Source organism: Cyanistes caeruleus, chromosome 6 (genome assembly GCF_971803275.1).
Source record: "Cyanistes caeruleus chromosome 6, bCyaCae1.hap1.1, whole genome shotgun sequence".
Taxonomy (NCBI): domain Eukaryota; kingdom Metazoa; phylum Chordata; class Aves; order Passeriformes; family Paridae; genus Cyanistes; species Cyanistes caeruleus.
Window position 1 is genome coordinate 58527539 of NC_141706.1, and position 27092 is coordinate 58554630.

Genomic DNA, 27092 nt, shown 5'->3' on the forward strand with positions numbered 1-27092 from the left:
CACCCACCACGCCAGCTTCAGGACCTGTCATATCTCTGTGAAAATGGAATGAGCAGAGAAACAGGCAGACACCAAATTACCCTCATTCCTTGCATAGCTCAATTCCTCACTTTCAGTCCTAAACCGGCAGCCTCCAGGGATAAGAAAGTGCATTGTCAGAAAATCATTTCACCTGAATTCCTGCATTTATGAAAATTTTCCTGAGGGCTCGAGAGGACTCTTGAGTTAACTAGAATCAAAATCCATAAGGGAAAAGATGATCTGAAAAGGCCTGTGGTGGAGGACTTGGGAAGGAATTCTGCTTGGCCAGACTTAAGCAGGAAAAAAAAAAAAAAAGAAAAAAGAATAATGTATTCATATGAGCAATTAATTAATTTTTCTAGAAACGTTCTCCTGCTTAAATTATAACCAAGCCCTGGCACTGCTGAGTGCTATGATTTAATACCCCCATAATTAAAGACTTTGTTGTCATCCTAAGTCCTCACTGTGCAGAGGAAAATCAGCTCAAGAGCAGGAGAAATGTTTTTTAAAAGTCAAAGGCTGATTAGCATGAATACTTGTGAGGCAGCTTCCAGCACAGAGCCCTCAAACCTCCTGTCAGCTATCACCCCATCCCCAGGGCAGAGTATGGGTGCACTTTTCCAGGCCAACCCAGCCTGCCCAGGCAGGTTTGGTCAGGCAAAGAACAGCAGGGTCTAAAACACCCACCTTGGCCTTTCCTGTGAGGGGTGAGACAAACCAGGAAGCAATTCAGGAACACTTGGCACTCAGTAAGGGATGAGGGATGCTTACCCAGGACACCCTCGAGGAGATGTTGGCACTGTCTAGCTACAGTGGGCTCTATGGTGCTCAAATGCCAGAGCATGAGGAGAGCTTTAAAAAAACCCCTGTATGAGGGGCTGCACCATTCACACACCAATCCTTGAAATGTTCCTAAGCCTTTCTTTGGGAGTACTGCTTTGACAAGTGGAATGTATGTATTGTTTTATGATACTTAAGATGCATGAATAGACCCTTGTAGCCTCCTTACTATGCTTTAGCTCTAAGTAACGAGTCATATAAATAATTTAAAAAGGAATTAATAGGGTCAGCAAGTCAGTGAAATGACAACTCTAAAACAAACTGAGGGCACAAAATTTCAGCACTATATTCCACCAGAAAGACTTCCACTGCTTCTGAACACTCATTCACCTTCAGCAATATGCACCTTTCTTGTAGTGCTTGGGTATGGAGCTCCAAAATATCTTCAGATTATGCCAAACGTCCATGTGAACAAAGTGAATTTATCATGAGACTTGAGCCAAGTGTCAGTGGTAGATTGTTTTCAGATGGCAAGACAGACAACTATAAACTTTAAAACCTCCCTCTTCTGCTTTATTGACATGTAAATTGTTCAAAAATGTTCTCACAATTCAATAATTACAAAGACTTAGACTTACATTAAAAAAGTAAAAACCAGAAAACCCCCAAAGCAGTAGTGTCCAGCTCTAACTGAGCCCCTTTATCAAGAATCTGAGAAAAAGAGCAAGTACTGTCGAACACTTAACGTAACAGGATTAAATGTTGACTAGAACACTCAGTTTAAACTAAAGATAAGTGCACGTCCTATACAGTGTTTCAGAAAAGAACATTAGCCATTGGTATATCATTAGCCCATTTAAACTGAATTTTAAATAAGTGACATCCAACTGTCATAAAATTGGCACAGAAGGCACACTAGTGTGACAATGACAAACTGGATATGCCAGCCACTGAATTAATTACAAGCTTTTAATGAAACATGGTCACAAATCCTTGAGTACTAAATGTATAATACATGGAAGCATGAGATTAAATATACACGCAAAACATCACCGCACATGGGCCATCGCAAAATATACAGGAGTGTGTTGTGCATTTTTCTACATGATCAATACTTGATTAATAATCATGGGGTCTTCATGCAGGTGAGGATACAATTAATGAGAAAAGCAGCACCCCCAGTTACACATCCTTCACGTTCCACTTTGGTAACCAATGAACAGACTGATGTTTTAGTGCGATACAGTCCCTTGGGTCAAGCAGACTCCGAGGGCAATGCGTCCACAAGAAGGCTTGCTACCTAAACAGCGTAGTGTGTCCTCACACCAAAATCCCAGGAGAAACAGCTTCTCAGGAGGAGAAAGGCAGGAACTAGGAGTAAAATTCTTTTCACAGCAGTATTTTAAAAGCCCTGACTAATGACTGATGAGGACTAAAAGCAGGGAATGGGTAAAGAGATAACTGTCAGTAGTCCTATGTACAAGACTAAAAAGTTGGTAGAAAGATAGAAAGACAGTTATGCAGCTGTATATGTAATGGCTAAATGAATTTAAAGGCCACAAAACTATAACCAGCTTTTCTTTGACTTCCTGGTGATTCTACTGATGTTGGAAATGACCTACAGCTTCCTACCATTCTCCTTAAGATTTAGGAAAAAAACAGTTACGGGAAAAAGGGAAAAATGTATTCATCTGAGGATGTAACTAGACCTGCTCACATTTCCTATTTAGAAGTCCAAATTCTGTCTAAAAGGATTTCCTGCTAATCAGACATTACATCATTCTATAGAAAAATAATATTCCTGATATTGTAGCAACATTATCAGTAACTCTCTCTATTTCTCTTTCACCATAAGAATAAGACTATTTACTGGTGGCCTTAAATGCTCCTATGCAATAAAACTGTCACAGCTGTGCAGAAAGGAATCAACTGTAACTGAGCAGTGAACAATTCTGCAGAAAAAGCTCAATCGCTATTAGTAAAGAATTTTCTTCATTTCCATAGTTTGTATCTACAATCTGGATATATAATTATTCTTGTGCAACCCTAGAGAGTCTGTGTCAGTCTTGGCACTAGCATCTGAGACAGCTTTGCCCTGCTGTTGAACACCATGGAGTAGTGGATGACAGGAATGGCGAGAGCGGTGGCGTTACGCATCACAGGTCGACTGGTCCAGTCCATCTAGCGTAAGCTGATTCCTATGAGGAGAGTTGGGACTTGGGGGACCACTTGGATTTGAGCTGTTAGATGGAGTAGAGTGTTTGGTGGAGTCTGAATCAGGCTGTTAATGAGAAACATTAAAAAAATTATGTTTACTTGAAGTGAATTCTTTACACTCAAAAGCTTTCAAAGGCAGAGCAACACCTTCGAAGCAGTGTGCATTAGATTAATTCCATAGTTAAACATTCAAGCAAGTACTTCCATTACCATCAACAGACTCTAGTGCAGTCCCAAAGGTGACCTTCTGATGCAACAGGAATTATGGTAAAGTATGTGGAAATTGCTACATCTCTGTCTTCTCTCCTTTAGCCATTGCAAAGTTTTCCTGATGGAATGCATCTATCTGCTCACATTTGTTCAGAATTTACCAGCCTGCAATTTTCAGGCAATTTTTATAGCCCAGAAGCAAATTTATCTGCCCATGTAAATATACAAAAACCATGGTCAAATCATCTTCAGTTTGGTGAGGAGGAAGGAAACAAGCATTATGAACTGTTTACAAAACAGCAACAAGCCTGTGAAGTGCCTCACAACCGAGTGAAGGCTGCCAAGAATCTGGCTGGAGATCTGGAAACAGAATATACTTAGTGGGTACGTCCTACGTCAATATCTAATAAAGACTATCCACAGTTATTTCCCCAGCGTTAGATCAGTTGTTGGATATTTGCCTTCACAGGCTGGTTTCACTTCAACAGGATGGCTGGCAAGTTTCCCACTATTTTGGTGTGTTACAATTCTGAGCACTGCACAAATTCACAGCTAATGAAATACTGCACAAAAAACCCCTGTTACTGTTGCAACAAGTTATTTTCAAGAAAGGGAAATACATACTTATAGCAAATAGATATATACTATTAGCAAATAGATTGAAAGGTAACATCCTTCAAGAACACTGTTGAGAAGATTTTGCATGGCTTGAACAATAATAAGATAATCTATAACAAGATTATCCTAACATGATCCAGTTCATAAAGTTAAAAGTCATGGGGGAAACAGTATAAATCCAAAAGGTATTATTAGAGCCTCTTACCAGTTTCAAACTACTATTTTTTTAAATTTAAGAAGTCATAAGAAATTGTAAGAGCTACCAAAAAGAGAAACAATTGTAAAAAATCCCTTTTGAATCTATCATTACTTGTGCCTACAAACAACAATTACCATTAGAGCATGGCATATAATGGAGTTGGGAAGGGTGAGCAGAATAACTAACATTGTCCATCATAACCACCTTTGAAAAACAAGACTGTTTCAAAGACAACTGTGTTTAGAGATCCCCACTTTCATGTGCTTTTAATGGCTAACTGAAGGTGACAAAGGAAGTAAGAGCACAGGTGTGATCAGAACTCTGGACTTTGCTTGTGCTAAGGCACTCAGCAAAAGTGCCTTCACCAAAAAGTGCTTCACCAAAACATGCTTCAAGATTCAGAACTTTATATGGGTCTGCAGTTGGGTACCAAAAGCACTATAAAAGATCTTAATCAGGGACTTTGCCTCCCAGGAATAATTCCTAACACTTTCCTTGCACAGATAGGACTTTAGCAAAGCTTGGAAGAAAACAAATGATAAATAAGAGATACAAAAATCATGTATCTTCTCTGTTCAGATCCAGAAACATCAGTTTTGTAGAGCCAGGACATTTTCAGTTTGGTGACTACTAGCACATACTCTTATTCTTGCTAAAAGCAGTTTTCCGTGTTACAAATTTGATTCCTTCTCAAGTTACATTACAAAAAGTCTTCCTTAAGGCAGCACAGAAAATTACTTAACTAGTCATATTACTTTGCTATTCTATGCTAATATCCCAGAGAACATTTTTAGGAGCTTTGAGGACATCTCATCAATTAGTCAAATTTCCGTTGCCTATAAAGCTTAATCCACGACATAGTACTTCTTAAAATATCACCATAAGAAGATCTTTTCACAGCTTTGCTTTTGTGATGGTGTATCTAACCTGGAAACATGTATTACAGACTGCTAAGAACACTTGTGGAAAGAAAACATCTCCATAAATGTCTCTATTAAGTATTTCCTTGGGAATGTAATTTATTGGAAAAAGAGAACAATCTACCCAACAGGGTAGATTGGTTGGTCTCCATTTACAGAACAGGTTGGTCTCCATTTACAGAAGCTGTTTTACCTCTTTGTCAAACTCCTGGTCAGGGTCAGACATACTTCGGGAAGGCATGGCTGCTCCCACATCACTGCCACCTGCAGAGAGTGAAGGACAAAAGGCAGTTTACAACTCCTGTTGATATCACAGATTACAGCTCAGAAGTGACCAGCTTGCTCCCAGCCTTACTTGATGAGGGCCATGAGATGTAAGTTTTGTTCCTCTGCTGCTGCTGCCGTGACAGGTTAGCTGAAGATGGACAGGTTTTTTCATCCTGGGCAGGAGGTAGGACACTCTACAGTTGAAATGAAACACCCTGTTAGTCGGCAACAAAAGCTATCCAATGAGAAGCTGTTACTCGTGATAACTTTACTGTGCTTTTGAAGCTATTACAACCCAGTGTTGGTAGAAAAACTGAACTTACTTGACCACATCCACATATTTTCAGTAACAGACACAAACCCTGAGAAAGACAGAGAAAGAACTAAGCCCCACAGAAGCCACTTGAACCTGTCAGCCAGCAAACTGTCTATGAAGGGACTGTACTAACAGCTCTGCTTTCTTTCCTCCTCCTGCTGAAATGACAAATGCCTGACCCACATCTGGACTATCTGAGAAAGACAAGAGAAAGCCTGACTCACAGATGTAGAACAGAGGGTACATACAGAACATAAAAGTGTACTTCCACATCTTCCTCTTGTGGATTTAACACTAAAATAGCTCATAAAATGCTGTATTAGTTAAATACAAACTAATATTAATGCTATAAAGCACTGCAAGTCACATGCATTTTAGTTACCTCCACAGCATTATTTTTTTTCCCCTTGTTATTGCTCTAGAATTGGTGAAGTGCCACAAGCATACCATATTCCAGTTCCTAACAGTTTGTAGCTACTCCTACCCTTGCTAGGGAAGCAGAGGAGGGACAGGAAGAGGAAGAAAGCAGAAGGGAGCCTTGCAGTGAGGAATGGTCACTCTGGAGAGAGATTTCATCAGAGATTGGGCTCATGTGATAGACGTGCTCAAAGCCTGTTGGAGGTGATACCAAGAGCAGAATGTTGAGAGGATGAGGGGAAAGGAAATTCATTCTGTTATTTTAAGAAGACAAACAAGAAAAAGGAAGGAGGAGAGACTGATTATATACAAAACTACTAACAAGCTCCTGGCAGTGATATCTGTCTTTCAGTGTCTCATTCATAAGTCAGCTAACAGTATTTCCTTGCACAAGATTTAGAAGTACTGCACAACAGGAAGGTTCACCTTTCTCAAAAGGATTTCAAGAAGAATTCGGTACAAAGATAATACTTGAGCCCATCCAGCTCATCTTCATGTCTTTTGTGAGCAAGAACAAATGCACATATATATCCCTCCCTTATAAATGTATTTTACCAGTGGGAGGTCCATGAGGACCTGCATTCCATCTCCTGGTCCCATGTGAGCCACATGGTTGAAATTCGTTGGGTTAGAAATCATCTTTGACCTTAGCTCAGGGTCTCTAAGCATTTCCCTAAAAAAACAAGAGTGATGCTATTAGCATTCCCAGTCTCTCTGCATGTCATCATGTATATTCAGTGATTTTTTACAAATTTACAAATAAATTCTTACCGCCTTTGCTGTAACCGCTCTTCCTCGGGAACCTTAAATACAAATCTTCTTTTGCTCCTGGTTCGAAGCATTTGCTTCTTGCTGTTGTCAGATGTTTCTGGTACACTGAGGCCAGCTCCTGCTGCAATAGCACAAAGCAATTTCACATACAGAGGTACACACTGACCCAGACACATTCAGCACAAATTTCATCTAGTGCAAAGGTAACATTGTGACAATTAACCAGTTAGAATGAGTTCCCCATTTCTCCCCTTGCTCAGGACTCACCTGCAAACTTGTTCTTGAAATATATTAACCTTGGTGGCTCACAGTTAAGGAGGTTCAGTGTGCCATCCATGTTTAATGGTCTGATCTGTTTTGAGGAAGGAGACAGAGAATTACCTCAAATCTAGAATATACTATGAAGAAACACCTCATTTGAAAGCAACCCCATTAAGTTCAATACCCAAAGAAAATTACTTACCCTTCGCAGGCCAATAGTCTGGACCCATTCCATAGTGTTAACATCAAACACATCAACACCATACTCGCTATACACTGTTACATATGAAGAATTGCAACCTGCATTGATTGAAAACAAACAGAAAACCCTAATGTCATTTCACTAGTCCAGAACTGACAAATATTTGAGCAGATTTCAATAGTTACAAGTTTTCCACTATGTGCAAGATACACTTTAAAACACATTTTCAAAATCCCACTTTCAAACACATTTTTTGTGAGAATAGATTTACTAATGACACCTACCAGCATCATGGAAATATTTAAATTTGACCCTTTCAGTATTTTTTAAAATTTCACATTGCCATTTCATGAAATTGCAAAATGGCATCTGAAGTTTTTAGATGTATACAAGTTTGCTAGGTGGTAGGAACTGAGCAGCTATCTTTGCTATGGATTACTTCATTTCAGAAGCAGCAACCTAACTATACATCTGCTCTGTGCAGAGGAGATGAGAAAGCCACCATCTGTGAGCTGGGTCATGAACTCATGATGCAGATCTGCTCTCAATTTCCTTCCTCTTTTTGCTTACAATTTTCTAGCTTTAGATATTCATGTATGGGTTACTTTCATCAAGCTGATAGAAAAATGTCAACTTAAAAAATGCTTAAAGTCTGTAACTCATTTTCTCTTTTCAACTATTTTTTTTTTTAAAGCATAAAAGGCATCAGCAGACAAGTTTATTTTAGGTCAAAAAAGCAGAGAACTCCAGAGCTTTGTATCAACATGCTTCTGTTCTTGTAAAGACTGTCTCCTGATGTAAAAAGCAGTTACTAGAAACTTAAGGGATTTAATAGAGAGAAGATGCTTCAATAAACAAAATGAAAATAACCCAGTAGGATACTAAACACATCATAGAATCTTCTTAAAAGAACTGAAGTACAGTTGTGGTGCTATTTTTTAAATTCATTAAAAGAATACCTTGGACAGCTATCATAAAAATGTAACACAAAAGTGATTAATGGTCAAGCATTTATTACATGCAGTCTTAGTTGGCTTGGATGTTCAAATCAAGAGGGAGACCCGAGCATCAGGCAGAAACAACATCTGTAGCCAAGGCTGGCACTTGCCAGTCAGAGCTGATGAGCTTGACCAGACCTCGAGTGGTTCCCAGAGAGCCGTGTCAGTGCCTGCAGTGTGCCTGCCCATGCTCCAGCCTCCAGAGCAGCTGGCTCCAAGGCTCTGCACCAGGCTGCAGGGGAGCCAAGCAGCCCTGGGACACCCACACTGGCTCAGCACAGGACACCAGCACCAGGTGGTGGAGGGGCAACCCCAGCAGGCCAGCCAGGGTAACAGAGCTGTGCTAGTGCTTGCCCTGCCCTCTCCCAGGGCAAGGACACTGAATACCCCAGATACAAAGTCTGTTTTGTCCCAAAACTTCTCTGCAACTTGGTGCTTTACCACAGCAGAATCACTGCCACTTTGCTGGTCTCTCCTAAAAACGACTGGCTGAGAGAGCTGGGGCTGTTCTCAGCCTGGAGAAGACTCTGGGGAGACCCTGCAGCACCTCCCAGTACCCAAAGAGGCTACAAGGGAGATGGAGTGGGACTTTTTACAAGGGCATGGAGTCATAGGACAAGGAGAAATGGCATTAAACTGAGAGTGGGTTTAGACTAGATATTAGGAAGAAATTCTTTATTGTGAGGATGGTGAGGCAGTGGAACAAATTGCTCATGGAAGCTGTGGAAGAAGCTGTTCCACCCAGGCTAGTGTTTAAGGTCAGGTTGGATGGAGCTTTGAGAAAATTTGTTTAGCAGAAGGTGTCCCTGCCCATGGCAGGGGAGTTGGAAGGAGGTGATCTTTTTAAGATCCCTTCCAACCCAAACCGTTCTGTGAATGTTACAGCCTCCTGATGGGACAGTTAAAAAACCCACTATCACTAGTGACAGACACTAGGACTGATGAGGGCAGGCAAGTCTAATGAAAAGGGAAGTAATTCCATTTCCTTTGGCAGCAGAAAATGTTGCTCTTTCTACAAAAACAGCCCTAGGCCAGCACCACTCAGGACTGCACATACAAGAATGTTATTAAATAGTTTACAGTAAGAACACTTCTAATAATAACAGACAAAACCATTAACTAGCAAGTCTAGTTTGCTGAAATGCAAAAATCTGTAAAGCTGATTAAGGAAAAGGAAACATTAGTTTTAGGTAATAGTATTTTAAAGTAAATTTGCCTCTACATTGTTTCCTTGGGACTTTGCTTCAGACTTCTGTACAGAACTAGGTCAGAGTAAAGTAAGCAAACAATTTCAGTTCAAGTCAAATAAAATTAAACAAATTCCTATTAGGGCCTGGCCTGATCAAACCAACATACACCTCACTCCTTGCTGTACTGCTTAAACAAAAAGCTATTTCTTGCCTTCAATCATTCAAAAAAATTTAATTGTTATTTTGGCTTCAAATAGAAATACCAGATTTATCATCAACTGCCTTTGACTACTGAATACTGAAAAATGCTCTGCATGTACATCTGTTCTACCAAGCTGATAACCAGTGCTCCTGAAACAGAGTGGTTCAAATATTGCCCTCACCTATACTATTTTTGAATATTGTCATCCTAAAATTAAAACAAAAAAGTGAAAATTTTTCTCTATTATGAACCTTTAGACTTGCAGTTCCATTTCTTCTTCAGCTTTCTACTGTACTTTGAGTACAATACACAGAAGACATCCTACAGGCAACTGGACATTTATACTCTCTAGGTGAACAAAAACCTTTACAGAATTTCACAGACAGGTAGTCTTGCACTGTCCTGCATCCAGCCCTACTCTCTGTAGAAATTATTTTGCATCCCACTATTTATTCTTATGTGTCCTGTAATAGGACAGAGCATTTCTTGCATCATCCAGGATCTCCAAGTCCAACACTACCACCAGGAAGAACCATGTGTCTATTAACTCATCAAAACTTAAACTTGATATTCAAAGACAAACTGAAGCACAACTGAATACAATGCTGAGTATTTTCTGACAAGTAAAGCAGCAACAGGGATATGGCAACAGAAAAACATATACATACTACAGGCAACAGGAGTTGCAGGCCACATTAGTTCCTGCATGCGTGACCTTCGACCTTGCGAATCGACGTAAACTCCCATATGGCTGAAGCAAAGCAGGTATTCCTCATTACTGAGCTCCACAGCACAAAGGGCATCAAAAGACTGCTGTGAGAGGAAGATAAGCGAGGGGTCATTAGGATTTACCAGGTTTATAGATTGTCCATCTCCCTGGATGGTCAACAGAGAGAACCCAGACTGGTAGCCAACACAGAGCTTGTCCTTGAACACTGTCATCCACTGTACAATTCCTGGAGCCTGAATTTCACTGAATTTTTTGTGGAAAGGTTTAGTTCTGTGAATTTCATAGCAAAAAACCTGTCGTTTGACAGCCACAAACAAACAAGTAGAAGAACTCTTCTTTAGTGTTCCAGTTGTAATCAATTGGCAGCCTTTAGTTTCTGCAAGCTTAATGTCAAAGTTCCCTTCTGACCCATCCAGAGAGGCCCAGGGGTAAAGGTGGACGTGATGGTTCCGACCACAGATGAGGATGATAATTTTTTCTTTGGGAGCAAGCTCTATCTGGTACACCTTCTTGCAGTCAGCAGCTCGGACAATCACTGCAAAGGAAACAAGAGCTGCCATAAGTTACACAGGAAAATCACCAGGCCCAGAAACATTGCAGTGCTACATAGTGATGCCTGAAAATTAATCTAAACACAGACATGTACCAGGTGAGGAAGAGCACTTATTACATGCTTGATTCTCCGTTATTAATTCTCAGAGCAAACAATGAAATAAAGCATTCCTGTAACACTCTCTATTCACAAAAAAACTCAACAACACTTGGTGTGAAAACGCTGCTTAACATGTAGGATAAATGGAGTATTTTTTTTTTTATATAATTGCATCTGTACCATCTGTACAGTGCAAGATGCTGCATCTTCAGAAGTGGGTCCCACCTCCATGAAAACATCAGCATCTTCAGTAAATTTTGGAGGAAGACCAAATTAGCAGAACACAAAGTTAAGAAATATGAAGTATTTAATCCTGGTAAGTGATTAAATGTGTGATTAAATGTGTGGTAAGGACACAAAATGCTGTACTGTTGGCAGATCTCTCATCAGATACAAAAGCAGTACAATAAGGGGATGTAAAGCACATATACAGACAGGCAAAAAAATGCTGTATGTGAGGGGGAAAGGAAAAGAAGGAATGGGCTTAGGCTGCAGGAAAAGAGGCTCAGGACAGGCACCAGGAAAACCCTTCTCAGAGCAAGGACTAGTCAGGCTACCCATGGGGAGTTTTACTGTTGGATGCATTTTTTTTAAAGCGGGGTTAGAGGCAGCTAAGGGGGTTAGGTACAATGTGTGCTCTTTGGGGATCTTGGCTATACAAGAATTTTCAAGAATGCAGTGAGTATTTCATGGGGTACAAACATAACAGCAATTCTAAACTAGGAAACTAAATAAGCATAAACCAATTAAATTGAATTGTAACTTTAATTTTTCTGCTAGCTGAATGCATTTAAAATATTTGTGAATCGTAGTTTAAAAAAATAAAACAGAAAACTCTTAATTGGAAATTCTTTGCCTTTTTTTTCAGTAACAGTTGAGTAATGTAGCCAAAATTACCAAATTCTCTAAACATGGCAATAAGACTTTAGCTGTTTAAATCACAAAGTGCTGTTGTGGTGTTCCCCTATCTGCATAAATAGATGAAATGTCTGAAGAAATATTCTATGAAATAACTGGCTTTGCCAGATAAATGGTTTTCTTCCTTCCTCCAACTCCAGCTTATTTGTCAAGAATTATGAAATATTCTAAGCAAAGACCTTTGATATAAACAGCTGGCAGTTAATTAACACTAAAAATTACAACTGCCATAAAATGAAAAATAGATTACAATTTATAAAAATCTATTAACGCACAGAACTGGCCATAGAAAACTCCTCCAAAACATCTCTTAACATAAAACCAAAATTGGTAATTAATTTTCACATTTACATATGACATGGTGATGCAGATGATTGTTCCTTTATGAAATGACCTTTCAAATTAAATTGACAACTTTTTTTATGCAAGAAGCTGTACTGGAATCCCTGGAATTATTTTCATCTCAAGTTATGTTTATATCTAACTACTTAATGAATGGTGATCACTGGAAATTTACTCAAAAGGAATGGCATTCATTACTGCTAAAAAGAATTTCAAGTATCTGCTGTCTCCATGTATAAAGCAGTTTCTCCTGGAATTGGGCAATGTCTTATTCTAAACAAGAAGAAGAAGAAATAACATTTTTCTTTTGACCCAAAAACACATCCCTGATATAATTTAATTTTGAAAGTCAAGTAAGTCTTTAAAAATCTGTATTCACTGCTTTATTTACATTGAAATGCAAGCTTTAGCGTGAGTAAAATACAACATTCAAATAGCCACAAACTAAATTACCCAGAAAAATGAATTGAGAAAATAACTGACAAGACTAGCACCCCAAGACACATTTGCTTTGGACAGCATCAGTCTGCAAGAGAATGTGAATTGTTGCCAAATTTCTGGAAGAAGCAGATGAGACATGGAGGCTCTAAAGGGAAGACTATGAACTTTGTGTGTGCTGTGCATGCTCTGTGTGCTGAAGCATTTTGATAGCTGCTCTGGGAACACAGCTAAGGTGAAAATTTGTCAGAATATGCCCAGTAACTCACACCTTTAATTTCAGACAGTCAACTGAATGTAACGATAATGACCAAATTAGTGCTTATATCTCACATTCACTCTTCCTTCTCATCAATTAACTGAGTGCTTAATACTTACTATACATGAAAGGCTGTTGTGCAACCTATATTAGAGCAGCAGTAAAAGTTATGGAGCTCATTATTTCATATGTAATTACTGCATGCATTACGGCCTAACTTACCATCACGGGTCACCTCTATCACATACAGTCCTTCTTCTGAACCAATTGCTATTCTATCTCGATCTAAATCAAGAGGAAAAAAAGGACATTAATTCAGCTATGCTTGGTCTTATCTTTAAAACAGGCTATTTGTTTTGAACAGCTGAAAAAATTTCTGCACAAACAGATTTTCACCAGCAAATCAATTTTGCTTGAGTTCACACAGTGTCAAAAGCATGCTATATACCATATTGCTAAAACAACCTGCTGAACAACTCAACAGTATTATTTACTTCAAGTGGATGAAGAAACCTGAATATCAATGCAAGATTAGCATTCTTCACCCATTATTAAATTCCTATGAAGGAATTCAGCTGAGGAATTTATTTCAAGGTGTCAGTGCTCTCATTATAGAAGCCCATCTAAAAGTTCCAACAACCTTCACAAGCTGATAAAAGTTAAACAAACATACCTACAATAGCAGCAGCTAAACTTGCTTTAATAAGAGGCAGTGTACTGTCATAGGCTTCTTGTGGAATATGCACAACCTGGTTCCTCAGCCTGTTTTTGTGCAGGATAGATTGCAGCCCTTCTAGGATTCCAACCCACTTTCTCTTTTCATTCTCATTTTCTGTCAGAATCAGTAGAGAACAAGACTTTGAAGGCAAACCTAAGAGAGAAGCTGTCACCTTTAAACAGACAGAGACAGTGAAATTAGTTAGAGTAATAAAAGCCCTTTTTATCACACAGAACTGTGAAAATAAACTACATTTTCTCATGACAATGGAATGAGGTACCCAAGGGGCATAGACAACACAGCTAATACAGACACAGTGCTTCAAAAAAACAACCCCTGCACAAGCCACAGTGGCTTTGTTTAAAAGTATTCAGTCTTGCTTAAATATTCCGAATCCAAAAATATGGGAAAGGAATGTTACAATAATCAATACATGGCAGTAAAAGGCTCCTTCCTGCTCTGAACCATAGCTTGTCCTGATGCCTCCCTGCCACCCACCCAGGACTTGCTGAGACCAACACGCATGCTTTGTGAACCAGATGCATTTAAACCCAAAGACATTGCTATCATCAGTTCTAGATTTTGATTTTGTTATCTAATTTTCCAAATATTTGTCCAAAGGAAGAGCATATCTGCATTCAATGCTCTGGAGGAAAGCAATATTTGAGACTGAAGTACTGCATTCTCCCACATCCCTGTGTTAAAAGAAAATCACTATGGCTTCACTTCATTTTCAGTTAAATCCTCCCATAGATCTCAAAGCAGAACGTGTTCTAAACAGAAAAACTATCCAGAAACTTATGTTGCCTGAAGAATGCATGCAGAATTTTTTAACATTTTGGTTTTTTGTACTGCCTGAAGAGACTGAAGGGTTTATGGTATCATGGGAACTATACTTTCAGCCACAGACAAACAGGGCAACAGCCAGGATCAGCCCTCAACACAGACTCTGAGTAACAACAGTTAAACAGAAAAAAGCAACAAAAGATGTGAAAGTGCAAATCTGAAGGCTGTAACATGGAATATCAGACCTTCAGCCTACATGCTGTTTTAAGAAAATCATAAGGATGAATGTTGTGGTAATACAACACACAATTCCTGGAAGAGTGAATTAAACAGTAACACACAAAGATAAAATATATCGTAAAGTACACTTGGGACAACAGGATGTCAAAGACAGAAGTTCATAAGTAAGATGAAGGTGGAGGTGAAGGGAGGTAGGGAGAGAACTGAGAAGTTGCTATTGCTTATAGCTCTTACTACCCTGCATAAAGGTTTGTTCCTGTTGAAACTGTAACTAAGCACTAATATTTTAAAGACAGATGGAGACATAATGGATAATATGTTTAGAAAACAAAACAAAACCAAATTCCAGCAATGGTTTTCCCTTTGAAGTACCACCATGTATTACTCCTCAGTCTTTTGAAGCTGGCAACTTACATATAGTCAAATCCAAGAAAAAAAAAGTGAGTAATGGTCATAGTATATACTGCATTCTTCATCATACAAAAATACATTATTTGCTAAGAAATTCAAGGCTTCTTAACTCAAACTGCTAAGCTGTGGAAGCACTCCACCACAGCCAACTCTTACACTATTATTAAAAATGTGTATTGATGGCAGCACGTAAGACTGAGGTGTCTGAATTGTCAGCATGGCCTAACATCCAGGTTTAAAAACTGATTACCAAGGAGAAATGTTTGAATCTGAGACAAATTCTTACTGTTCTTGAATTCATGGTGGTTCAGAGATGGGAACGTTTTACTGTTTGGCAGCATTCTGTTATTGTTATCTGCTGGTAGAAGATCCAGAATAAATTATAATCTGTCTTTTGTAGGCCACCAACATCATTGTGTTACGTGCAATGACATGCACAAAAGGACCACATTTTTACACAGATGATGTGAATTAACAGTTTAAACTGTTCTATACAAGCTACTCTATGGAACTGTGTCAGTAAGATGCAGATCTAGAACTAAATGAAACTGAGAAGAGACTCTCCCCATCAGGTTTAGTGGTTTCTAGTTTTAGAAATTCCTGCTGTTGAAGGAGGACACAGAACTGAGAAAAGAGGTGCAATTCAGCAACTTCTCTGGTGCCCTACCCAAATGGATATATTCACATATCAGCTTCCAAGATGATGAAACCATAGAGATATTTGGTCATGTCTATCCACACAAGTATTTTTACAAAGAGATATTTGAAAAAAATTATTTTTATTATTTAGATACCCTTTCAGTTAAAAACTGCAGGCAGAAATTAGAGCAACAAGTCAGGCAGGCTGAACTGTATGAATACCTTGTTCTTAAATGAATGAACCATCATTCTGCCTACCATGCTTTCTCTCCTCAGATGTTCTTTCCTACAGTATTCCATGTTTACTAATTTAAGAGAGCAGGCAGATGGGAACAAAAAAACCCAAAAACCAAAATACAAACAAGAGGAAACTTAAGGTAAAGGTAGTAGTAAACCAAAGTATGAAAATTCACTGCAGAAAATAATTTTACAAAAAAGCAGAAAAGTAGAGACACAAACAAGGAGCAAAGACAATTCCCAAGTAAAATCCTGAAGGACCAAATACAGGGACTGTGATTGATTGACAGATCTTGGCTTTCCATGTTTTCCTGACTTGATTCTAAATGGATGAAGACCAGAGACACTGAAGACAGTGAATTTCTGTATTCAAATGTAAGGGGCTATAGATACTGGCTACTACTGTATTCCTTTCTAAATTTTAGAATTCCAGACTTAATATGATTCACACAAAACATAAGAAGTAAGTTCCTATTGTTAAAAACTAAATACAGTATTCAGATGGAACATACACTAAAAGGGGATATTGTAGCTCAGCTCATTATTTTATTTTTTTTTTCCTACTATACTTAAACATGAAATTAAGGAAACTAGATCAGTCTCAGAATATTCTGTCATAGCATTGGTTCCTAAAGCAAGAGTCCAAAGCAAAGCAAGAAAAAACAGAATCTGGTAATACCAATGTAAGAAGGGAGAAAATATAGTGAATTATAATTAGGAAAATAAAAAAAGCACCGAACTTCATATACAAGGAAGCAGCTAAGTAAGGAGAACTCTGTTCTTTACAGTTTAGCTATAAGTGGAGCACCATATTGTTTGTCTACATATGTCAGCACAGCCCTTGTAAATTCTTACACTTCTACATAATCAACATCAGATATGGACAGCATATGCCATTATCAAAACAAAACACTGGTATGTATCTGGTATTTCCTGTAAGAGTCAGTTGGTAGCCATACCCGGAATATACAAGGGATGTCTTTCCGAGTTGCATGTATTACATCCGATGCTAGGACAGAGCTCACACAAAAATCTTCATCTCTAGTGAGAAAAGAGAACAAGATCATCACACACAACAGACAATAGGATTATTCTAATTGTTATCACCACTGTTTCAATAGGCTGCGATCTCCTAACACTGCACAGAGGTCACAACTGCTTTGTTATGCTCTAACCATCCTTGACCCAAACAATTCACAAGCCTCAGTTATGTCTCTACAGCATCTGGTACGTGTATCTCAGTCCACCTGATGTTAAGCAGGGTGGCTTTGTGTAGCTTTGGTGTCCAAGCCACACCTATTCTACAATTAGAAGCAAGAATATTGCTCTTCCAGCCCAGCAGACACATTAGAAATGAATAATTCATACCTCAATGTGTAGCAAGAGAGGGGCCTTTGGAAAAAAAGAAAAATCACATAAAAAGCTCTTGGCAACATAATTATAGTTTGTGGGTTTCAAATAAGGATTTTCAAAACAGCTAGATTTAATTCTCTATTACAGTAAAATAAACAGACATCAGAACAACTTTTGCATTTCAGAGTGCTCCACCCCAGAGGGCTTGTCTACACTAGCCTTTTTAAACTGAATTTGACCAAGTTGATCATTATTACTGCCAATTTTAGTGCAAAGATGACACTAATGTCTGAAACTTGCCCATGCTAGAATTCATAGCTGTGGTGGTTAACATCTATTAAAAAGATCTAAGAATCCTCACGTGACAGCCTCAAAGGGACAGCTACAAAAAGCAGAGAAAGCATGGGACAGTTGGTATATGCTATCTGGCTGAGCTGCTTCAAGCAATGCACTGATGTGAATGCTGCTATTTGCAATACTTCCACGTTCCTGCTCCTGCTGCCAGCATGTCAGGGAGCTGACACTGACAGTTCCCAGCAAGTGTGAGAACAGCACAGCAGTACTGGTGCAACCCCACAGTACTGCTGTCTAGAAAAAATATAAATCAAGCTGCTTGTGGATGCAAACTTTGTATTCAACACAGGTACAAAGGTGCTGTAACATTCAAAGGTATTACACTTTCTTCATATTTCCATAAATTGAAATAAAAAAAACTTCCTTGGTTACTCTGATCAACCTACGTCTCAGATATTTGGTAGACAGTGTTCACTGGTTCAGATGGTTCCCTATGAAATAATAATTCCTGTTAAAAGGCAGGGTCAGAGCCACTTTCAGCATAAATTAGTTGGTGCTTTTCTGCAGACTTCTTCAGTTTTTTTAACATTCCTGAACTTACTGGCTATGGGATGATCTGTGACTCAGTGTGGAGGTCTGAGTACATGGGAAAAGCAATCTACCAATATACACTTGCTTTTTACAGGTGCATATGGAATTCCAGGAAGAAGCATGCTAATACTGTGAATACTGGTGATTGCAGTGTGAGTGACTGTAAAGTTACTTAAGTAATTTCTTGTTGAGCCAACTCTATCAGCCTAAACTCAGTTTATGTACAGAATACACAAATCTTATTTGTGGCCAGAGCTCTCAAAATGTAATTTCTTGTGTATTAGGAATAAACACTCCTGTTAAGAAAAAAGTAGAGAGGACTTCTACTCTGCTGTAACAATACAAACCTGAGATCCAAGACTTGACTTGCCACAACTCCAGGCTGGGTGGATTTTCCTTCAGGCACATCATATAAGAACAGTTTACAGTCACAGACAACTGCATAAGCCCTCTGCCATCCTTTCTTAACTCCTGTAGGCTTTGGGACCTGCAGGTAAATAACTGATTGCTTATTATGTGTAAGCTACATATAGAAGACACAGAAAGCAGGACATTTAGAAAATGCTTACACTTAGACCAATGGAATTAGAGCACATTCTACTGGTCCTTCAAAATAGGATGAAAAATTACCATGTAATCAAGCAATCATTTTTCCTCTTTTAAGTTCAATCATTCCTTGTTACAACTTAAAAAAATAATATATTAAGACTTGTACAAAGATATTAGGCTTAGATATTTCACCAATGCCAAAATGGTAGGACAGTTTACCTTTTATGTTATGCTTACATCAAAAATAACAGAAATTCTTTCTTAAACCATTCTTTTTTTTTCTCCCCTTGCTGCTTATGAACATTGTAGCTACTAATCTACTGACCTTCAGCTCTTGTAGTAAAACAAAGTGTTTCTCCCACATCTAAAGCAAGGAAGTTAAGTAAGTTACAGAATGGCACACAAAGCCTTAAGGCTTTAGCACTATTTAGAAGATGTGCTTAAACATACTTAGAGGTTCCAAGCTGTAGAGCTGTAAGTGAAGTTAAGTATTTTTTCTTGTTCAAGAAGAAAAGACTGTTACCTTGACATAACCTTTATAGGCTGTTCCTATTCCTCTTTGCACATCTACTCCAAGAGGCCTTTTGGCTTGTTCAGGGGGTATAGGGCAGACCTGAGGTGCACTATCCTTGCAGGAAACATGGCATGCAAATGAACACACTAAGTACAAAAGAGAAAATTCACAGTGAAATAGCTGTATGAGTCAATCATAACAGGTGATTCACATAGTCTACACTCAGCAAATCAATTAATCACACTGAAACTGGCAGTCAAATATTGCAATAGCTTGCTACACTGAAGGAGTGAACACACCTAGATATTGTATGAGACTCTCCAAAGTGCTTTTATTTCCTCTTTTTAGCCCATTACATTCATAAAGGGCAGGAACTCAGTCCACATTTCAAGGAAATTGAGTTGGGCAGCCTTGCTGGTGTTAAGCACCAACTAACTCAGTCAAATAAGAGAAACAGTATAAATAAAGGGGGAATAAAAATTACAGGGTAGTGCTAATAGGTGCTTAATTTGATCCACATATGCAAGATCACTGCAAGAAAAAGTAAAATTAAACTGATGAGAAAACAGAAAGGGTCAAATTATTAAACACAAGATATGATATAAATAAAGAATAAATAAAGTAGAAACCAGGGACAAGTACTGAAAATACTGCATGATGAAAGAGCCATAATATATCTATTGCCCAGAGTTCAAGTAAGTTTAAATAAGGAGCAAACTAGCATTGCACGCTTTCTTACCATTTGCACCACTTTGTGCTGCACCAGCAAGGGACAGAGGTCTCTAGGTCTTGTCTACAGAGCACTTCACACAGAAACAGTACACAGAAAAAACTCATAATACATGCCACTTCACATGAGACAGACCACAAGAACTGTGGAATGAGTTAATGTCTTATATCAAGGCAACTGACCCACAGCTTAGGGGCCAAATCTTTCCACAGAGATTTTGCTGTCCTGTTTCTACCTGCTTGGGAAAGCAGGGAGAGAGGGGCATGACATTCTGATGTGTCCTATGTTTCCTTCTAACCATATTCTCAGAAGTGGGAATCTGGCAGATATCCTAGGTACATCTCATTCTGTAATTATGAAGTGTCAAAGGATTCCAAAAAACCTGTAAACAGCCTGCTTCTGTTACAGCCACAGACAGGACAACAAACCTCCTCCTGATGATACCTGAGGGGGCAGCCCAGAGCAGGTTGCCTGGCTTGTTCTTTGAGCTACTGTCTGCTCTCAGGAGGGCAGGGGTACCAAAAAGTCATACACACAAAGTACTGTAGGTAATCCCCAGGACCAGGTAATAAATTCAGCTCTTTAAGGAGGCTTCATGATTATTTGGGACTGTACACCAGTTACAGAACAGGGAAAATCCATAGGATGGAGTCAGTTCCAGTCTTCTCTAAGTGTAGATGTATTTTACCATAGTCTCCAGGATGAGAAAGAGGAGGAACTGGGAAATGCAAGTGATTGAGAGGGGAACATTTGGCAAAGTTTTGCTCTATTGGAGTCATCTCCATTTTTATATCAATGTGATTTTAGTTTTTTCTGTAGCAATCAAGAACTGCTGTAGATTAGGCAAAACGGAAAACTAACAGTGCAGAGCTTAATCAAAATACACAAGACAAAAGAAGAGTGAAGCTGATAGCTACACTAAAGGAAAAAGACAGTTTCAAGCTTGCAAGAAGACATGCAAAACAAGAGTTCAGAACTGTCAGCAACAGGAGACAAAAGGCAGCCCCAGGGCAAGTGCTGGCAGACTGATAGGTCCTCCTGGGGAAGAACTGCCACCAGAAGATCTGCCAGGAAAAAAGCCCTGAAGCGCAGATGAGGCAATCTGCAAGTGATACTGCGGGTGTCAGTGGAGAGGCTGCCACTAGCAAGAACTAAGCTGGGCACAGAAATAAACTTTTTTATACTGTAGTATGCATACTACATGAATTTGTGGCCTATTTAACTGAGTTCATATATTCATCAATATACAGTGAGTAATTTCAAATGAAAATACCACCATATACTCAAACATGGAATTCAGTAGTGATACATGCATCAGAGAAAGCATTTTAAATAAAACTAATGGACAGCAAGACAGGCTACAAGCCAAATAACTGAGCAAACATCCTCCCAGCATATGGGGTTTATGACCAGAATAAAATAGACATAATGAGATTCAGGCCACCAGATCATTTCTGCATTTTTCTCTAGTACAACAAAAGAAACCAGTCCTGCCTTCCCTGCCCCTTCCTTTGCACTCCAGCAGCACTAACTTTAGTAGAATTAATTAACAATATACAAGGAAACCATACTTCATCATACATCATCATTCTTCTAAAGAGACTTCAGGAATATGCTCTGATGCAACAGAAGTGAAAATCATCCAGTGGCAGCCACTCCTCTCTTTTATTCTCTCCCCAAAGAAATGGTTGTCTTAAAATATATTGGGATGGGTTTTTTTTAGGAGCTTGCTGAAAATTTACAAAAAGTTTCGCCAACTCACCATCACAGGCATAACCTTGTCGAACTAATCCCACCATAAGAGAGGTGCAATGACTACATTGAGTGGGGCTTGTGAACGACTTGATATTGAGCTGGTGAGCTTTAGGCTGAAAGATACAGTCAAGATAAAAATAACTCAATTTTCTGGACTTAAGTAATGCAAGCACCTCCCTCCACCACCCTCCAGTATATCAGTGTGTATATTATGAAGCTTGGGCTTCTCATATGTAAATGCATCTTGTAGCAGTTGCTGCAAGACAACAGTAAGAGTTTTATTTCCAATTCCAAAAGACACTCAAACCCAAAACTACAACCATGTTTTGTCATCCCTTCCAACAACACAAAACCCACTCATATGCATGTGGAAACATTTGATTAAAAACACAAGTCTTACAAAAACACACACATGACAAACCCAAACAGGACAAGAAAACACAGAGGGCTGATTTATAAATGATATTTTTTTTTCTTTGTTCTTTAGAATAAGGTTAGCACATCCCCCTACCTTTGGTACAGCTAGAGAAATGGACTGAATGGTGGGGGAAGGAGCAGCAGGCATCCTCTGAAGCCGAATTGGTTCCTGAATCACAAGAAACTGTAATTGAGCAAAATAAGGCTTCAAGAATTTGTTTCAAGATTGGGGTGGCAAAGCTTGTTGTTCTGATTTTTTTTCCTTCTTGAAAATTATCAGAAATTTAATCATTGTATACATTGCCATTCTGATTTAATAGAAATAGATTGTGTTTTAAAGCACTCACAGGAAAGCCTGCACGTTAACAAACAAGCAGCAATACGGAAAACATGAAAATGAGGTACATCAACATACACAAAGCAAACAAAAAGGTTTCATTTGCAACTGTCCTCAAAGCAGGTGCAATTAACACTGAGACATTGCAAATACACAGCATTCAATCCTGCTTCTTCATAATGAATGCTGCAGTATGTATTTATTGTGAACAAGACAGAGAGACTTTTGGGTGAGTTACTCTTCAGGGTAAAATAACGGGTCTCTTACTTCTTGTTGTTGCTCTGCAGTTACAACTGAAGTAGATGGTGAAACTTCTGACTTGGGACCCTGCATTTCCTGCTCACTAATAGAGCTGGTCTGCAAAAGTGACAGCAAACATGTTAGATTAGATACCACATATCTGATGAAGTATCCTAGTGTCAACAAAATGGAAACAAGACCCAGTGCCGAATTCTATATGAAGTACACATACATTTAACATCCATTCTGAAAAAAGATCTTTCCTCCAAACAAACCCTGACACCTGATGGAAAAACTGGAAGTACTGAAATGCAAAATCTCATAGTAGACAGCATAAATGCTCTAACAGTTGTATTCTCCCAGCAAGGCTGTGTCTAATCTCCTGCTTGCAGGTATGGAATGATGTTTGAGTAGCTTGGCAATCATCCCTAAAATAGCTGATTTCTCATGGTAGCTTGCTACACTAGGATTTTTCTAGCATATAGAAGCCAGCAAGTCTGCCACAAGAAAAAATCTTAAAGTAGTAATACTCAATCTTTAAAATGCTGTTTAAGAATGATTTGCCTCTGTCATTAAAAGAATCACGTCTACTTAATCACAGTGTCTTATATTTCACTATCATTTAAAGCTAGCATCCATTACAAGCCATCTATTAATTTCACACTTAAATTAGCAACTACTAATTGCCAGCACAAGGGGGAAGTATGCTACAATTCCAGAGCTAAAGCAGCTGGGTGTGGAAGTAAGATTCTGTATTCCTGTACTCTCAGGACATCACGAAAACTGTGATTAACAAACATGAGATTAGACTTCACATCAATGATGTAATTAGCACTAAAGGCAACAAGTAATGAATCACTCACTTCCCAGCCAGTTTAGACAGCAAGACGTCTCAAGTTCAGTTAGCTCACTAAATTTGTTCAGATACTTGTTTTTTTTTTTGTTTCATTGCAAATTGATTGGAAGGGCTGGGCCGTTTAAGATCAAATTGCACAATTATGTAATACGAACAACTTCAAAATACTGTGTGATTCAGCTTTAGCTATATAGCTAGTCAAACTATAAAACAGTAAGTCTCAAAGAGGTTTAGTGGATTAAGTTACAAAGAAATTAAGGAAGCAAAATATCTAGTTTTAGAGGGCCATTCTGACTAAGACAGGTCACAACATAATAAGGACACATAACTACTAACAAAAACTTACTTCTTCCCAAAAGGCTAGCAGAGAAGATGTAGACGAAGAAGAAACAGAATCCTTTGTTGTAACAGATATGAGGGATAAAAACGATTGCTTATCACCCACAGGAAAACTTCAGATAGCGTATTACTTGACTAGCTAAATAAAGTATTTTATATGGCCAAGTGACACTCATTCAAACTAAATTAAGCCCAAAGCAGATGATACAAAATATCTTTTTAAGTACATGTGAAGAAAAAAAAAGGTAATGTAAGTTACTATGCACAGTATCAGCAATTTTAATGTAATTCATCAGAAAATGCCACCTGCGTTTCCATAGTGAATATGTATTTATTTCAGGGTCCATAGAATGGAACCTTATTTACTTATGGGCTTGATATTTTACATGTTACTGTTTTACATCTATCTTTTAAATATACTTTTTAAAGCAATGTTTTAAAGTATCAAGGTCAGCAGATAAAAGTTAGTATTGAGAAAGTAGCATATATCATGCATCTCTCTCTCCCCTCCTGGTCACCCATAAAGCACATCTTGCTGCTTCAACAGAAAGGCAGCATAGACATTTTGTGACTGGGAACAGCAAATACACAAACTGTATGAAAATATCACAGTATGTCCATAGGCTTTTTGTTTTTAGCAACAGTGACAACTGAAAAAACAATAGAAAAATAAAAAAGCGAGAGTAACATCTTGGATAGAAAAATCTAACCAGATTGATGAGGTTTTAACCTGAGCCCCTTGAACTCCACTTCATAAACAGATCATTTGTTTCACTCCAAGTTTGTGGTTTTATCCTTAAAAAACAAGACTGTCTACGCTTTGCAAAATAAAGTTTTAAAAAAAACCCAGAAAAATCTTCAAGGATCAAGAGTTCAGGAAGTAAGGAAATGTGATTCAATGTTGCATTTAACAGCTGCTTCCTCAGGGAATGCACAAATCATTTAAAGTGAAACGCCTACTTGGAGCTGTGATTTGTATGATTCGTTTTCTAAGGATCACAGGGTGTGTCATGATAAACTTATACCAACATCTGTGGGTCTTCTGATTCTCTTCCCAGCTTCTTCTCCTCTAACCACTCCATTAAGATCTGGAGCCAACAATTCAACATATCTGTTTAAGCACTCTTTGAACTGTGTGAATACTTTTCCTTGTAAAAACCAGCATCTTCCAACTGCAAAGCATTTAATTCCTTATTTGTAACAGGGTGTGCCAGCATTTTCAAAAAACCCTGAATATGTTTAATTCAGCAAATGTTTGAGATTAACCTAAACAAAGAAGCTAGAATGAGAAATAATTAAAGTGAACTTCTGAGAATATTTCCCAGAGGTGTGAGCTTCTCTACAAAATGCCAAGCAACCTGACATCTACTGGGCATCCAATTCTGTGCCACGCTGATTTGGCTAATATGCAAGATATCAATCTGTCATACAGTGCCTAAGAGTTACTTTTACATAGTAAAAATATAATTCAGTTATCTCATTTTTGTAGTTATTTTATGTAATAACTCACTCTGAAAGTCAAATCACGTGCAAGAGGAGAGGTGTTGAAATAGTCAAAAATGGAATCTTGAAAGTCTGGAAGTTTGAGACCTAAAACCAAAAGCAGAACAGGCTTAGCTAAAAGGTAACATCACAGGTTGCGTTAGAACTCTGTTAGAACACAGTAAATTTAATTACCTGAATCTGTTCTGTACTTTTCTTCCATTTTTTTCTTCAAACCTTCCATCTCTTCCAATAGTTCTCTATTTTTTGCTTCTGATTCCTTTAATTTACTGAAGTAAAAAATATGATTGAAATGTAATCTGAAATGTCTCAAAGGCAGGAATGCCATCATACAAGGTTAATTTCTGGTGCTACATCTCAGATTTTCGGAAAAAGTCTTGTTTGTTTGTTTGTTTGTGGTTTTTTTTAAGTGATTTCTTTTAAGGATAATTACTTTTCCCCTGAACAGACACCTCATTACTTGACTAGATATTTAACACTGTACTTAAGACTTCTGCTATCACTGCAGGTATCTGCTAAACAAAATTATTCTAATAGAACTTTGACTTTTAATTCCCAAGTACATGTCTAATCTCCAGTTACTCGAAGAAAAGTTACTGAATTTGCTTTGAATTTGCTCTTACACTTAGTTTTTCTCAGATGCCCAAGATTTGTAACTCAGTATAGCAGTGAAGTGTTTACTTGAAGAAATTTTAACAGTTCTCATTTGACTATGCAATAAATGTGTAGTGTGCAGAATGGGATCCCTCTGCCAGAGTCCAATATCCCAGGCACGAGAGGCCATTTTAAGGAAGTTGCTGCTATTCTAATCAGCAGTTTAGATCAGCACACTAATCCCCCAACAGAACCAAAACCCTCATTACCTTTCAAAAGATATGTTTGCATCTTTAACTTTCCGTAGCTCTTCTTGAACTAGCTGTTTGGCACGAATTTCTGCATCAAGGGCCGACTGTAATTCCAGCCTAGCTGACATATCCAACTTCTGACTGCGCCGCACTTTCCAAAGAGGATCCTGTTGCAGTAAGTTACTGGATATTACTATCAACTGTCTAAGGATATTTCTGTTCTTGTCCAAAGACATAAGTTAGCTTTCACACTGGTTCAGAGAATGCTCTTTTAATCAGCTATGAACAGCATACCTGCTGCATGAAAAGTAGTCAATAGTCAGTCTTCATGACACGAAAATGAAGTAATGAGCAATTTTAATATTGGTTACACCATTAACACAATATGCTGGAAACCAAAATGCTGGATCACTGAGCATGGAAGTCAAACAGACAGAACCCACTGGAAATTATTAGTTTTCACTATCCAGTCTAGAACTGAGTGTAAAACCTGCACAGTGATATAATGGACTTTCAAAGATGAGATAAATGTCAACATTTAATTGAAACATACTAACATAAAACATACCAGGTGTAGCAAAACCATAAGAATTAAAAAAGGAAGAAAGAATCTGGGTCTTGAGATGCCCAAGATACCTGGAACACTTGTCTAAGCAAGTCTTATGCTTGCTAAGCAGCATATACCATATATGCTATTATACATATAACATGCTACATACATGTAACATATGCTGTACTTCAGCATAAACCATGCAATTCCTCCCTACTACCCTAAAAGCTAATATTCTGAGCTTTTCCATGCATTTTTCC

At 38.3% G+C, this 27092-nt stretch overlaps 1 protein-coding gene across 22 annotated transcripts in view; it reads right to left on the reverse strand.

Annotated features, from left to right (window-relative positions):
- Positions 1-1349: 1349 nt before the first annotated feature.
- CDC42BPB (CDC42 binding protein kinase beta) overlaps positions 1350-27092 on the reverse strand; it is a 98968-nt gene continuing 73225 nt past the window's right edge. The window contains exons 19-39 of one of the 22 annotated variants that reach the window (XM_086894556.1): positions 26301-26449; positions 25612-25706; positions 25445-25524; positions 23942-23992; positions 22767-22856; positions 22257-22331; positions 21753-21858; positions 19270-19406; positions 18545-18684; positions 16919-17000; positions 13602-13818; positions 13151-13213; positions 10258-10854; positions 7200-7297; positions 7004-7088; positions 6737-6857; positions 6521-6638; positions 5556-5594; positions 5321-5426; positions 5159-5229; positions 1350-3082 (exon numbers count right to left, since the gene is read on the reverse strand). In XM_086894556.1, coding sequence (XP_086750682.1) covers positions 2951-3082; positions 5159-5229; positions 5321-5426; positions 5556-5594; positions 6521-6638; positions 6737-6857; positions 7004-7088; positions 7200-7297; positions 10258-10854; positions 13151-13213; positions 13602-13818; positions 16919-17000; positions 18545-18684; positions 19270-19406; positions 21753-21858; positions 22257-22331; positions 22767-22856; positions 23942-23992; positions 25445-25524; positions 25612-25706; positions 26301-26449 — 2652 coding nt within the window. In that variant the 3' untranslated portion in view covers positions 1350-2950. Of the gene's footprint in view, positions 3083-5158; positions 5230-5320; positions 5427-5555; positions 5595-6520; positions 6639-6736; positions 6858-7003; positions 7089-7199; positions 7298-10257; positions 10855-13150; positions 13214-13601; positions 13819-16918; positions 17001-18544; positions 18685-19269; positions 19407-21752; positions 21859-22256; positions 22347-22766; positions 22857-23941; positions 23993-25444; positions 25525-25611; positions 25707-26300; positions 26450-27092 lie in introns of all 22 variants that reach the window. The other 21 variants (XM_086894555.1, XM_086894554.1, XR_015288462.1 and 18 more) reach the window with 21 other exon arrangements.